Source organism: Oryctolagus cuniculus, chromosome 10 (assembly GCF_051225735.1).
Source record: "Oryctolagus cuniculus isolate XC-2025 breed Fujian yellow rabbit chromosome 10, ASM5122573v1, whole genome shotgun sequence".
In the NCBI taxonomy this organism is placed as follows: domain Eukaryota; kingdom Metazoa; phylum Chordata; class Mammalia; order Lagomorpha; family Leporidae; genus Oryctolagus; species Oryctolagus cuniculus.
The window spans coordinates 72,348,966-72,363,864 of NC_142876.1; the positions used below are offsets into that span (position 1 = coordinate 72,348,966).

Consider the following 14,899-nt stretch of genomic DNA (forward strand, 5'->3'; position numbering starts at 1 on the left):
AAACTCCGTAACCTGGGCAACCTGGTGAGAGACTGTGGTGAAATGTGAGAACACACTGAGGGCTGCATAAATTCTTTGTGTGGACCCAGTGGTAAGCAAATGAATACCCCCAGGGGCCAGACATCAACTACTCTCAATTCCACTCAGCTGTGTAGAAATACTTCCCAACTGAGTCAAAAGAAACAAAAACAAAACCAAAACAAAACAAAACAAAAAAAAAAAAAAAAGAGAGAGAGAGAGCGAGAGAGCGCGCGAGCCAGCAAGAGAACAATCAGGGTGAATCACCTTTGGCACACCCTTAACCCTGAAGAACCAAACAGAGTTCTCTGGCCACACCCATCACAGCCTCTAAGGATCTATCAAAAGCAGACAGTCCTCTTATTCTAGAGTCACAATATAACGAGAAAAAACACCACACCGAAGAAACCAAAGCATATCTCCAATATGCCAAACAACAAATGCAAAAACCGAGGTAAAAAGAACAAGGAAGACACTATGACGCCCCCAAATGAAATAGACACCCCAATTCAAGATTATGAAGATGATGAGATAGAAGAAATGCAAGAAGCAGATCTCAAAAAATTGATAAGAACATTAAGAAGTTCTCAAAAACAAATTCTCCAACTACAGAAATACTTAATGGACAAGATAGAAAATCTCTCTCGTGAAAATGAAATATTAAGGAGGAATCAAAATGAAATGAAACAACTAGTAGAACATGAAAACTGTGATAGTGACGAGAAATCATAATGAAGTGAAGAATTCAATAGATCAAATGACAAACACATTAGAGAGCCTTAAAAACAGAATGGGTGAAGTAGAAGAGAGAATATCGGACTTAGAAGACAGAGCAAAGGAAAATATACAGTCAAACCAAAGAAACGAAGAGGAAATTAGAAATCTAAAAAATATTGTTGGGAATCTTCAGGATACTATTAAAAAGCCCAACATTCAGGTTCTAGGAGTTCCTGAAGGCATGGAGAGGGAGAAAGGATTAGAAGGCCTTTTTAGTGAGATATTAGCAGAAAATTTCCCAGGTTTGGAGAAGGACAGAGACATCCTAGTAGAGGAAGCTCATAGAACCCTCAGTAAACATGACCAAAAGAGATCCTCACCACGACACATTGTAATTAAACTCACCACAGTGAACCATAAAGAGAAGATCCTAAAATGTCCAAGAGAGAAACATCAGATTACTCTCAGAGGATCTCCAATCAGACTCACAGCTGACTTCTCATCAGAAACCCTACAAGCTAGGAGGGAATGGCAAGATATAGCCCAGGTGCTAAGAGAGAAAAATTGCCAGCCCAGAATATTATATCCTGCAAAGCTATCATTTGTGAATGAAGGTGAAATAAAGACCTTTCACAGCAAACAGAAATTAAAGAATTTGTCGCCACTTGCCCAGCCCTGGAAAAGATGCTTAAAGATGTGTTACACACAGAAACACAGAAACACGGACATCAATATGAAAGAAGGTAAATGAAGGAAAGCTCACACCAAAAGATCACAGGAAGTCAAAACATATATTAGAAAATATCTTTGGCAAATGGCAGGGCAAAATTACTACTTATCAGTAGTCACATTGAACGTGAATGGCCTGAACTGTTCAGTTAAAAGACACCGATTGGCTGATTGGGTTAAGGAACAAAACCCATCTATTTACTGCTTACAAGAAACACATCTTTCCAACAAAGATGCATACAGACTGAAAGTGAAAGGCTGGAAAAAGATATACCATGCCAACAGAAATGAAAAAAAGAGCGGGTGTAGCCATCTTGATATCAGACAACATAAACTTTACCACAAAAACTGTTATGAGAGACAAAGAGGGGCATTATATAATGATTAAGGGATCAATTCAACAGGAAGATATAATGATTATCAATGTATATGCACCTAATTACAGGGCACAGGTTTATTTAAAATATTTGTTAAGGGACTTAAAGGGAGACTTAGACCCCAATACAATAGTACTGGGGGACTTCAATACTCCAGTCTTAGAAATAGACAGATCAATAGGACAGAAGATCAATAAGGAGACAGTAGATTTAAACGACACTATAGCCCAAATGGATCTAACAGATATCTACAGAACTTTTCATCCTACACAGAAAGCATTTACATTCTTCTCAGCAGTACATGGAACCTTCTCTAGGACTGACCACATACTAGGCCATAAAGCAAGTCTCAGCAATAGAATCAAACCACAGGAGATCGGACCACCTGCAGGGATAGGTCCAATTTAGTTCCGGACACATGGACAGTGCATGATCCCTAAACCTCACTTAAGGTGCCCCTGTGCGTGGTCCACCTGTGACTGTGTGACCTTTTTGCCGATTGGCTCCCCTACTGCGCATGTCCTTGGTAAGCTTTATAAGCCTGTATACTTCCTCAATAAAGTGATTCCTGCTTCGACAGAACTCACGGGTGCTTTCGGTGTGTTCTTGACCCGTTGACTTTACCCTTCCTGTTCGCCTTGTTGAGGAGTGCTTGCGCTGCCCCTGCTGGTCAGGGGCTAGCATTGGGCTTGAGATCCCGACACCACTGTATCTGTAAATATACATAAGCTAAATAGTAATTCCCTGTTAAATAACTAATCGTGCGTTACATGGTAAAAACAAAAGTCTTTGGTCAATTCTGAATGAATTGTAGCACAGCTGGTAAATCTGCCACCTGGTGTGAGTCCCAGATGCTCCACTTTCCATCTGGCTCCCAGAAAATGCACCTGGGAAAGCAGTGGAAGATGACCTGAGTTCTTGGGCTCCTTCCACTGAAGCGGGAGACCAAGATGAAGTTCCTGGCTCTTGGACTTTGGTCTGGTCCAGCCCTGCTGGCAGTTTTGGCCATTTGGGGAGTAAAACAGTGTATGGAAGATCTCTCTCTGACTATCCCTCTCTCTCTGTAGTTCTGCCTTTCAAATAAGTAAATAAAGCTCTTTAAAAATATGAACAAAGTCATCTATGATTATTAAGTGGCAATAAGCTAAGGAAAATTTTAAGACTGACTAAAGAATTTCACATTTTGGTAATACCATGATCTCCATGTTTTTATTATAATTTATGTGTTGCTCAAAGACAATGTAAGTATATAAGCTTTTTTATTTTTTTAAAGATTTATTTTATTTATTTGAAAGCCAGAGTTACAGAGATAGAGAAGGCATCCCTTGATTCACTCCCCAAATGGCTACAACAGCTGGGGCTGGGCCAGGCCGAAACCAAGAGGCAAGAGCTTCATCTGGGTCTCTCATGTAGGTGCAGGGGTCCAAATGTTTGAGCCATTTTCTGCTTTTTTTCTCCAGGCCATTAGCAGGGAGCTATGTTGGAAATGGAAGGCCAGCACTGCAGATGGCAGCTTAAACTCGCTCTGCTGCAATGCAGGTCCTAAAAGCTTTATTTTTTTAGTTGGCAAATCAAAAGTTAGTTCTTGAGTTGGTTTTGTCTAGATTATTTTAATCTTTTTTCTTCTTACTCTCATGAGGGTATTAGGCAACAGAAGTATATTTCCTGGAATGTCTCATTCAGGCAAAATAGAGTAGCAAAAAATTTATCAGGAAAATGATACATGGAGAAATGACCTCAAAACTTCTTTTTCTTTTAGATAATATGTTTCTCTCTCCAATGTGTTTGTTAATGCTATGTCTAGATATTTAACATATGTCTCTGTGTATTTTTTAGTGATTAAAAAAATCAAGATTTGAAAAAGAGGCATAAAATGCTCTGTCATGATTTGTGAAGTCAATTCTTTTTTTTAAATTGTCAATTCTTAAAAATATAAAATTAAACAAAAAGCTATATTTGGGATAGAAATCCTAGTTATAAGTGGCAAATACCTGTCCAAGAATTCCTTTGAGGGAGAATTTTTACCCTTTCTCCAAATTAGGATTCATCCAAGGCAGAAGCAAACTTTCATGTCTCAGTGGTGAGAGGTCATCTATACATTTTCTCTACTTATCCACAAAATGTTTTTAGAATTTTCTAACTCTTGTAAGAGCAAACAAAAGTTTCCATAGCCATAAAGAAGATAATACAGCATAACACATGCCTGAGTGAAAACAGTAAAATAAAATAACAGCATTCAATATTCCATTTAATACAAATCTTTATCAGAAAGCTTTAGGGAGAAATACTTTTGTATGAAGTTCAAATATATAAGTCAGAAATGTAGTAAGTACTAGAAAATTAAGGCCACTTATTATGGTTACACTAGAAACAAAGTTCCTAAAAAATTCCAGATTATAGCATCTGCCATCCAAAACAAATGGAGAAACTCAGCTGTTGGTTTAAAGTAGGAAATGTATGCCTAATTTTGTAAGAATTTAGTTTATAATTACTAGCTTCACTAATGGGATTATAGTTTTGATCACTGACTCTGCCAACATCAACAACAGAAATACTGTCTGTCTGTTGACTACCATTAAATAAATCAGAGGATACATTTTCCGGTGTTGAGGCTAAGTCTGTGCTTTCTTGGTCTAGCACCACTATATATTTTGGGGCATATTAGAATATAGTGTAATAGTTCAGAGATAGGACTCCATTAATTCAAATCCTGGTTGTATCCTGTTCAAGTTACATATATTCTCTGTGCTGTTTCCTCATCTGTGAAGTGAGCAGTAAAACATTCCTCTCATACCAGGTTGCTGTAAGATTTAAATGATTTGATACATGGAGAGTTTTACCATTGGTACACTGGGTACCCTCAGGGGATGTTTGTCTCATTATTATCACTAGAGCATTGGGCCAAAAAAAAAAAGAGGTGGAAATTAATTTGAAAAACACAGAGGATTTACAAGAAAATAGAGAGCTTAAAGTGATAACAGACAATATTTGAAGAACCCGGCAATCTTCAATTTTCAAGTCACACAGTTGGATTCCACCCAACAAGGATAAAGAGATTTACAATGATTTGGGTTTGTGTAGCTCCTTCCCTGTCAGCCAGCTTGTTCCTGACAATCACCGGTGAAATAAGTGTTACTCAGAAATGTATCTCATTTTCTTGGATTCAAGGAGAGTGACAGTTTAGATAATACTTGAAGACTATTGGTGCAATTATCAGATAATCATCACACTTCACCAAAGAATACTGGAAAGGAGCTAAAGGGAGAGATTTTTTTCCACAACTTTCTCAAATACTAATTCTTGTAAGATAAAGAACTTTGTCATAGAAGATATCACATGTGAAAAGAACTGTGTCAAAGTTAATTTTGCTAAAATATGTAACATGTCCTTGTCTATACAGCTCATGTTCACTGAAATCCTACCGTCTGCTATGAGAAAGATAAAAACGCACATGGCAATCAACTCTTTTTAAGGAACTTGCCCTATACAAAGGAGCGGCATATCCTGAAGTATGATAATTTTTGCCGTAGTCACAGTGATGCTTCTGTTAACAAGGCACCTGGTCCAGAATGACTTCTTGAAAAGAAAAGACTCTCACAGAGTGTGAAATATTTGTAGGCATGATGTAAAACTGCTTTATTTTCCTGAATTTCCATTTTCCTTGAACCATAGTTTACCTTCCTATGTTTAATGTAAAAGAGGTATTAATAACTCTAGTTTCTTAATATGCACTGCGCTTCTATATGGGGACTCTCTCCTCCCAGTTCTGCCTAGTGTCCCTTTGCCAAGTGAGACAGTCAATATTGAGAGGACAATCCCGCTTGATAAAGCAAAGTGAGAACATTGACACTTTAAAAAAGAAAAATAAACAGGAAAATATTCCACAGATATTTTCCTCAAGTACTCTATCTGCTACTTCCATTTGACTCAACTAGAAATAATCACTTGGAATCATTTGCACATGAGTCCCAATCAGACATGGATCAGGATTTCAGTGAGTGGGCCCATAAAATTCCTTATTTAATAAGCCACCTACATAATGATGATGTACTCCAAGGCTTCAGGATGACTATCAGAGAGAGGAGGCAGATTGCAGAAATTTCCTTTCTAAGTAAATTGTTTATTGATTCAATTGGAATTAGTATTGAATCAACATTGATTTTAATTAATATTAAATCAGTATGGAAGCATGAATGTCAACATCAGAGTTATAATTTACATACAATAAAATGCTCTTACTTAAGGTTACAATTAAGTGAGTTTTCACAAAAACTGTGTGATTGCCAAAAAGAATCTATATACAGAATATTTCCTATTAACCCACCATTTACCATTTGTATTGTTATTGCCTTGACCCTACTGCCTGAGATCCAGACCCAGAATTAAATTATCTACTCCCTATAACTACAGATTAGTTTTGCCAGTTGTGGAGTTTTATAAAATGGAATCCTATGCACGCACTCTTTTTGTTTAGATTCTTTTGCTAAGTATGCTATTTCAGAAACATGTGCATGCTGTTGCGTGTAGAAATAGTATACTCTTCTTATTGCTGTGGAGTATTAAACTGTATGACAATTTGTAAAAAATCCACTTGTCTATTGATAGATGCTTGAGCTGTTTCCAAGTTTTAAATCTCATGAATAAAGCTGCAACAAACATTCATCTACACATTCTTGTGTACACATTCATCTGTCCCAGGAAGTATGTGGTGGTCAGTTGAAGAACACACGATATTTTCATTGGTTCATGGAACTTCCTCTAGGATAGACCTTGTGCTAGGCCATAAAACAAAACTCAGCAGATTAGATTAAAAATGAAATAATACCATATATCTTTTCTGACCACAATGAAATGAAGTTGGAAATTAATAACTTAAAAATCCCTAGAACATATGCAAACAAATGGAGACTGACTAACATCCTCCTGAATGAACAGTGGGTCATACAGGAAATCAAAAAATTCCTGGAAATGAATGAAGACGGCAGTACAACATATCAAAATATATGGGAAAGAGCAAAAACAGCGCTAAGAGGGAAGTATATAGCAATTAGTGCCTACATCAAGAAATTGGAAAGGCAGCAAATAAATGAGTTATTGATGTGTCTCAAGGACCTAGAAAAACAAGAACAAACCAAATCCCAAATTAGTAGGAAAAAGAAGTAATTCAAATTAGGAAAGAAATAAGCAAAACTGAAACCTCAAATTAGTAGGACAAAAGAAATAATTCAAATTAGGAAAGAAATAAGCAAAACTAAAACAAAATTACGAAAGATAAGTGAAATGAAGAGCTGCTTTTATGAAAAAATAAACAATATTGATACACCACTGGTACAACTAACAAAAAAAAGAATAGAAGAACCAAATTTTTCAAAAGATGAAATTCAAAGGGCCAACAGAAATATGAAAAAAATTCTCAGGATCACTATCATTTCATGGAAATGCAAATAAAAACCATAATGATGTTTCACCTCACCCAAGTTAGAATGGCTCTCATAAAGAAATCAAAAAAACCAATAACTGCTGGCAAGAATGTGGGGAAAAAAGTACACTAATACACTGTTGGTGGGAATGTAAACTAGTACAGTCAGTATGGAAGACTGTATGGAGATTCCTCAGAAATCTGAAAATAGACCTACCATTTGATCCAGGCATCCCATTCCTGGGGATTAATCCAAAGGAAATTAAATCAGCACATGAAAGAGTTATCTGTACCACTGTGTTTTCTGCAGCTCAATTCACAATAGCTAAGATTTATGTTTCATTATTAAAACATATTTTTTGACAGGCAGAGTGGACAGTGAGAGAAAGACAGAGAGAGAAAGGTCTTCCTCTTTGCCGTTGGTTCACCCTCCAATGGCCACCGTGGCCGGCGCACTGCGGCCGGCGCACCGCACTGATCCGATGGCAGGAGCCAGGTGCTTCTCCTGGTCTCCCATGGGGTGCAGGGCCCAAGCACTTGGGCCATCCTCCACTGCACTCCCTGGCCACAGCAGAGGGCTGGCCTGGAAGAGGGGCAACCGGGACAGAATCCAGTGCCCCGACCGGGACTAGAACCTGGTGTGCCGGGGCCGCAAGACGGAGGATTAGCCTAGTGAGCCGTGGCTCTGGCTCATTATTAAACATTTTTAACATGTTTTAAACATGTTTTTAAACATTTAAACATGTTTCATTAAAACATTTCAGAGTTTTTTCTGAATGGCTTTTTTTACTTTAGCAAAAAAAAAAAAAAAAAAGAGGGGCTGTTATTGTGCCATACCAGGTTAAGCCAGTACTTGGACTGCATGCTATATGGGCACCAATTCCTGTCCCAGTTTAATCCAGCTCCCTACTAATGGCTGTCAAAGCACCAGAAGATGGTCCAAGTGTTGGGCCCCTTTCACACACACAGGAGACGTGGATGAGCTCCTGGATTAGGCCTGGCTCAGCCTTGGCTTTTGTGGGAATTTGGGGGATAAACAAGCAGATGGAATAGCTCTTTTTCTCTCTTCCTCCTTCCCTCTCTGTAAATCTGACTTTCAAATAAATAAATAAATCTAAAACAAAACAAAACAAACCAACCAAACAAACAAAAAACACAGAAATAAGAGCTGTTGTACACTGAGGATATTCCTGGCTCTGTATGAGGTGCTGGTACTACAGCAATTATATATTTGACCCTTGTGTATCCAGAAATGTAATGAAGAGGAAAGAAATTGGGCAACTAAGGAGAGAGAGACAGAGAGAGAGAAAGAGAGAGAGAGAGAGAGAGAGAGATGTGTTTACAAAATCCTCGGCTTTCTTGTGCAGATGAATTCTAGGAGCATCCCCCTTCCCCAGCCTCAACCTAGGAATGGAAGTGGAGTATGCACACTGTAAGCCAGGAATCTGTAAAAACTCATAATGTTGAGAGAAACAATGAGTACATAGTTTTAAATACAATATGAGAAAGTAGATAAAAGGAGGGCCGGCATTGTGGTACAGTGGGTTAAGCTATCACATGTGATGTTGGCATTCCACATCAGAATGCCCATTTGAGTCTCAGCTGATCCACTTCCAATCTAGTTCCCAGCTAATGCATCTAGAAATGCAGAAAATAATGTCCTACGAGCTTGGACCTCTGTCACCCACATGGGAGACTTTGATGGAGTTCCTGACTACTGGCTTCGACATAATGCAGCAGGTATTGCCCATTTGAAAAGTGAAAAATAAATTAAATTAAAATTAAATTCCAGCATCAAATAACATATACCTTGAAAAAGCTGTTTTTTTTTTCTTTTAAAGGAAAGTAGATAAAATGAATCTGGGAAGAGATGTTGTCTGTAAGCATCAGCATATCCCATGATATGTAAAGTTCTTGGGTACAGAAAGGGCAGTGTAAATACAAATGAAAATACTAAAATCAACCACTATTAAAATTAACCATAAAGGATTATATTACTGTCAATGACATTGATATTTAAATATACTTGAAAAATTATGCCTCTAGGAACAAAAGGATAATGGAGAGATCTATTCTCTAAAGAATGTGCTATGATTTAGTTGGTAATGGGGTGCAACATCTGTCTGTAATTTTTTCCATGTATTTACAGAAGTTAATGGTGCCAACAGAAACCAGGATAGCTAAATACCCCTCTGGCCCTTCCTGGAAGCAGGCATAAAACTTTTATCCTCCTGAAACCAACCACTAGCCCAAGGAGCTGGAGTAATAGATATTCATGAAGGGATATCAAGCTAATGACAAATCTCCAACAAACAGCAGATTCTACTTTAAAGTCAGTAGACATGAAGTTGTCTCAAGAAGAAAGTTAATTTCATAGCATCAAACCAAAACTCTAAATATTAGACATCTCACCCATGCAAGACTGGGGACAGCTATAATTTCAACAGAACACAGAAAAGAAAGGATATAACCAGTGGAAGGGGAAACAAAACGCTGATACTAAAAACAGATGATTTTGTTTAAGTCCTTGCAGAAAAGTAAACATTAGAAAACAGAGAAAGAGTTAGAAATTTATTGGTTTGTACAGGGGTTAAGTAATAAAATGTAAACAATATCTGAGATATTAAATGGTTCATGGAAGGTAGATATTGATATTAGGCTTTAGAAAATTAACAATCTCAAGGCTAATGCTATGACTCCACAGAAAATGAGGTGACCCTTTGCAAAGTATGATAGAAAAGTTTAAGCTTAAGCTGCTTAAAACATTTCCATACAATTAATTCTTTGGTTTGTTCTTCAGGTCTATACGGGATATTTTAAATTTTGTTATATTTTGACAATAATTTAAAATTTTTATGACTGTGTAAATAACACAAGTGTATCTGGATTATCAAATAGCAATTGTGTAATTGAGCCCTGACACAGAATTTCACTACTTGCTGTTTATGTTTATGTTATATTCATGCCAGCTGTTTTCTTTCTATGCATACTATAGCTAATAGATGAGAAAAGAGGTTAATTCAATGCATAAACTTATGTTCTTAGCAAATGAAGATCAAGTGAAGCTACAGCATGCTTTACAAAGGTAAGTTTCACAATGGTGTTAATGGAGAAAAATAGAACTGAGACCTCAGAGAGCTTTGTGTTGTGCCCAAGAAATCAACCCCCTAGCTTCACCATTGTATTTCATAGGGACTGCCATCTTAGCTACCAAAAAGCAGCTTTATCTGCTGTTAGCTTGAATTTCATTAGTTTCATTAAATGTCTATTATGTTGCAAGTACTTTGCTAAACTCTAGAAATCTAAAGATAAATAAATCTCAGTTTGGGGCCACCTCAAAATTCTACTGACAAAGACATTAGAAAGGTCCACGTTGTCATGAGCAGAGCAAAACACTTTCCATAAAAATCAGTTCTACTTTCACAGCTGTTTAAAGCCACAAAAAGTCAAGTTCAGTTTGCAAATTGGATTTTACATCTCAGGCTGACATTGATTTAATGCAGGGAATAAATTCCACTTACTGTACACACAGCCATACACTTCTATCCGCATCCCAATTCTGCCCTTTGGATTCCAGGCCACAGGGAGGAAGCGCAGAAACCTGGCTTGAAAGGGGGACTGCAGTCTGTAGTGCACCACGCTGTCTGCATTTGTGTTGCCTGGGAAACCCTGGGAGAAAACACAAAGAGATCAGCAGAATAACATCTTCATGCCATCACCTCTCATGCCTCTGAACAAAGCACTGCGATTTGTCGCTATACAAAAGGCTGTCTTCTTCAAAGAACCCTCACTAAGGTTGTATAAGGATGTGACAGCGTCTCCTCAACTGCTGAGTTAGTCACCCCTGTCTAATTCTTATCGACAGGGTCACTGAGATTTCATCAACATCATTAAAAACCCCTATAAACATGGCAGCCTCCACTAAGTTTGCTTTTCTGAAGTATTCATTTCCTCATCTCCAGTTACTGAAGATGCCCCCATGAAATCACACCATCCAGGCCAATAAAGCACGGAGCTAATGGACACAGGACACGTAATAAGAATCCTGGAATCCAGGAGTTAGAAGGGACCTCGGGCTATACCCTTAATTTCCAGATGAGAAACTCTAGACTCAGGAGGAGAAGATTGTTTGAAATATTTTTTTGTCTTAATTTCAGGTTTTCAAAATATAATGTGTGGGAACAAGGAAACGATGGACATTTCTGAACATACAAATTTATTTAGATTCTTCAGCAATGAGTAATTTAATAATAAGGTAAAATTTTTACTTCATGACCATTCACAGGGGAAAAATAAACTGAAGTTAACACCAAATATTCAGCATCTGTTCCTTACCTAGCTATTCTGCTGTGTAATCTTTAAAAACTCCCTTGACTAGTGTTACTTAAAGAAGCATGTGGATATTACATAAAAAAGAGAGTTCATGGGCAGGTGGGGTAGTGGGTTTACAGAGTCACATCCTTATAAAGGATAAAGTCTTAGTAGACTTAAAAGTTGATCATGAGTGTCCATCAGGGGTTTTGGTCTATATATTCTTATTTTTTGTTGCATCCTTATCAGTTTTGGAGTTAAGGTAATGCTGGCTTCATCGAACTAATTTGGAAAGGCTCTCTCCTTTTTAATTGTTTTGAATAATTTAAGAATTAAAATTAGTTGTTCTGGGGCCAGCGTTGTAGTGCAGCTGGTTAACGCCCTGGCCTGAAGCACCGGCATCCCACATGGGTGCTGGTTCGAGTCCCGGCTGCTCCACTTCTGATACAGCTCTCTGCTATGGCCTGGGAAAGCACTGGAAGATGGCCCAAGTCCTTGGGCCCCTCTACCCATGTGGGAGATCCAGAGGAAGCTCTTGGCTCCTGGCATCGGGTAGGCGCAGCTCCAGCTGTTGCGGACAATTGGGGAGTGAACCATTGGACGGAAGACCTTTCTTTCTCTCTCTGTCTCTCCTCTCCTTCTGTGTAACTCTGACTTTCAAATAAATAAATAAATCTAAAAAAATAATTAGTTGTTCTTTAAAAGTTTTGGTAGAATTCAGCAGTGAAGCAACCAATCCCGGGCTTTTATTTGTGGGGAAGCTCTTTATTACTGATTCAATCTTGGTTATTTTTCTATTCAAATTTTCTATGTCTTTGTGCCTCATTTTTGGTAAATTAAAAAATCCTCAGCAAAATACTAGCAAATCAAATCCAACAATACATTAAAAAGATTACCCACTCAAGTCAAGTGGGATGAAGGGATTATTTGACACATGTAAATCAAGAAACATGTTATATCACATCAACAAAATGAACAATAAAAATAATATTGTTTCAATAGAAGCAGAATAAAGCATTTGATAAAATAAAACATCCTTTCATGATAAACACTTTAAAAAATGGGTATAGAAGGAATACACATCAATATAATCAATCCAATATATGACAAATCTACAGCCAGCATCATACTGAACTCAGAAAAGCCAGAAATATTTTCACTAAGATCTGGAACCACACAAGGATGACCACTCTCACCATTATTATTCAACATAGCTTTGAAAGTTTTAACCAGAGCCATTCAAGAAGAAAAAGAAATCAAGTGGATACAAACTGGAAAGGAAGAAATCAAATTATCCCTGTTTGCAGATGACATGACCCTTATATAGTGGAGCCCAAAGACTCCACAAAGAGACTTGTGGAATGCACAAGAGAATTTGGCAAAGTTGCAGGACATAAAATCAACACACAAAAATCAATAGCATTCTTTTTTTTTTAAAGGATTTTATTTATTTATTTGAGAGATAGAGTTATATATAGAGAGAGTGAAAGACAGAGAAAGGTCTTACATCTGTTGCTTCACTCCTAAAATGGCCACATGGCCAGAGCTGGGGCAGTTCAAAGGCAAGAGCCAGGAGCCAGGAGCTTCTTTCAGGTGGGTCTCCCACATGGATGCAGGGGCCCAAGCACTTAGGCCATCTTCTACTGCTTTCCCAGGCTAAAGCAGAGAGCGACCAGGACACGAGCCAGCACTCATGTGGAATGTCAGAACCACAGGTGGAATCTTAGTGCCAGCCCCTCAATAGCATTCTTATATACCAAAAATGCTAGACTGAGAAAGAACTTGTAAATCAATCTGACTCACAATAGCCACAAAAAAATCTTAAATATCGTGGAATAAATTTAACCAAGAATGTGAAAAATCTCTACAACAAAAATTATAAAACATTATTGAAATAGAGGATATGAAAAAGGAAAAAATCTTCCATGTTCATGGATTAGAAAGTCAGGCCGGCGCCGCAGTTCAACAGGCTAATCCTCCGCCTTGTGGTGCCAGCACACGGGTTCTAGTCCCGGTCGGGGCACCAGATTCTGTCCAGGTTGCTCCTTTCCTGGGCCAGCTCTCTGCTGTGGCCCAGGAGTGCAGTGGAGGATGGCCCAAGTGCTTGGGCCTTGCACCTGGCTCCTGGCTTCAGCTCAGCGCACCAGCCACAGCAGCCATAGGAGGGTGAACCAACGGCAAAGGAAGACCTTTCTCTCTGTCTCTCTCTCTCTCTCACTGTCCACTCTGCCTGTCAAAAAAAAAAAAAAAAAAGTCAATATAATCAAATGCCCACACTACCCACAGCAGTTTACAGATTCAATGTAATTCCAATCAAAATCCAAGAACATTCTTCACAGAGCTGGAAAAAATAATCCTAAAATTCATATAGAAACATAAAAGACACTGAATAGCCAAAGCAACCTTAAATAACAAAAACAAAGCTGAAGGTATCATAGTACCAGTTTTGAAGATATAGTACAGAGCCATTATAATCAAAATATCCTATATTGGCACAAGAATAGAAACACAGACAAATGGAACAGAATAGAAATCCCAGAAATTAATCCACTCATCTACAACTAACTAATCTTTGAAAAGCAAGCTAAAATCACTCCCTGGGAAAAGGACAGTCTCTCCAATAAATGGTGTTAGGGAACTGGATGTCTGCATGCAGAAGTATGAAAGAAGGCCCTTACCTTACACCTATTAAAAAATCGACTCACAATAGGTCAAAGATCCAAACCTCTGCTCAGAGCTGAGTAAACTCTTGGGACTATTCTTAGCACTATGCCTGCAGCCAATCTGTTTATGGGGCCAGCACTGCTTCTGTGGCTTGGAACCCTTGCATGTGGAGATGACAGGGGTATGTGCACCCCAACTCTCCAGGCACCTACATGGATCCTGCAGTTTTAGGTCCCTCCACACTTATAAGGACTGGGGCCTGTGCACCCTATGATTGTAGCACCACAGCTGGTCTTACAGCTTCTGTCTCTAGTGTGGGCAACAACTGCAGAATTGTGTGCCAGGGTCCAAGCAGCACTACTGGGTCCTAGGATTGCTTCAGACTCCCACTGCTGTTGTCATCTACTGTTGCCCAAAAGTCAACTGAAGCTGGCACCCCTGGTTCAAGACTTTCTTCTCAATATAGAAGTAAAGAATGGAGACCGGACAAAAGTGAAGTGAAAGTAATTATTATTGCAGAGAAGTGTACGGACTCATCACATGCAGGAGGGGACCCAGAGCAGGGAGGCCTTTGCCTAGTTTCCACCCTGGCACTTCCCTCTCCCTTCCGCTGAGTGGCTGAGTGTGCTTTTCTATCCATGTACGTGGCGGTGTTTACACTGGT

The 14,899-nt window shown here is 38.5% G+C and overlaps 1 protein-coding gene across 1 annotated transcript in view; it reads right to left on the reverse strand.

Annotated features, from left to right (window-relative positions):
* CNTNAP3 (contactin associated protein family member 3) overlaps positions 1-14,899 on the reverse strand; it is a 247,828-nt gene that overhangs the window by 110,773 nt on the left and 122,156 nt on the right. The window contains exon 4 of the mRNA XM_089305409.1: positions 10,782-10,929. Coding sequence (XP_089161535.1) covers positions 10,782-10,929 — 148 coding nt within the window. The remainder of the gene's footprint in view (positions 1-10,781; positions 10,930-14,899) is intronic.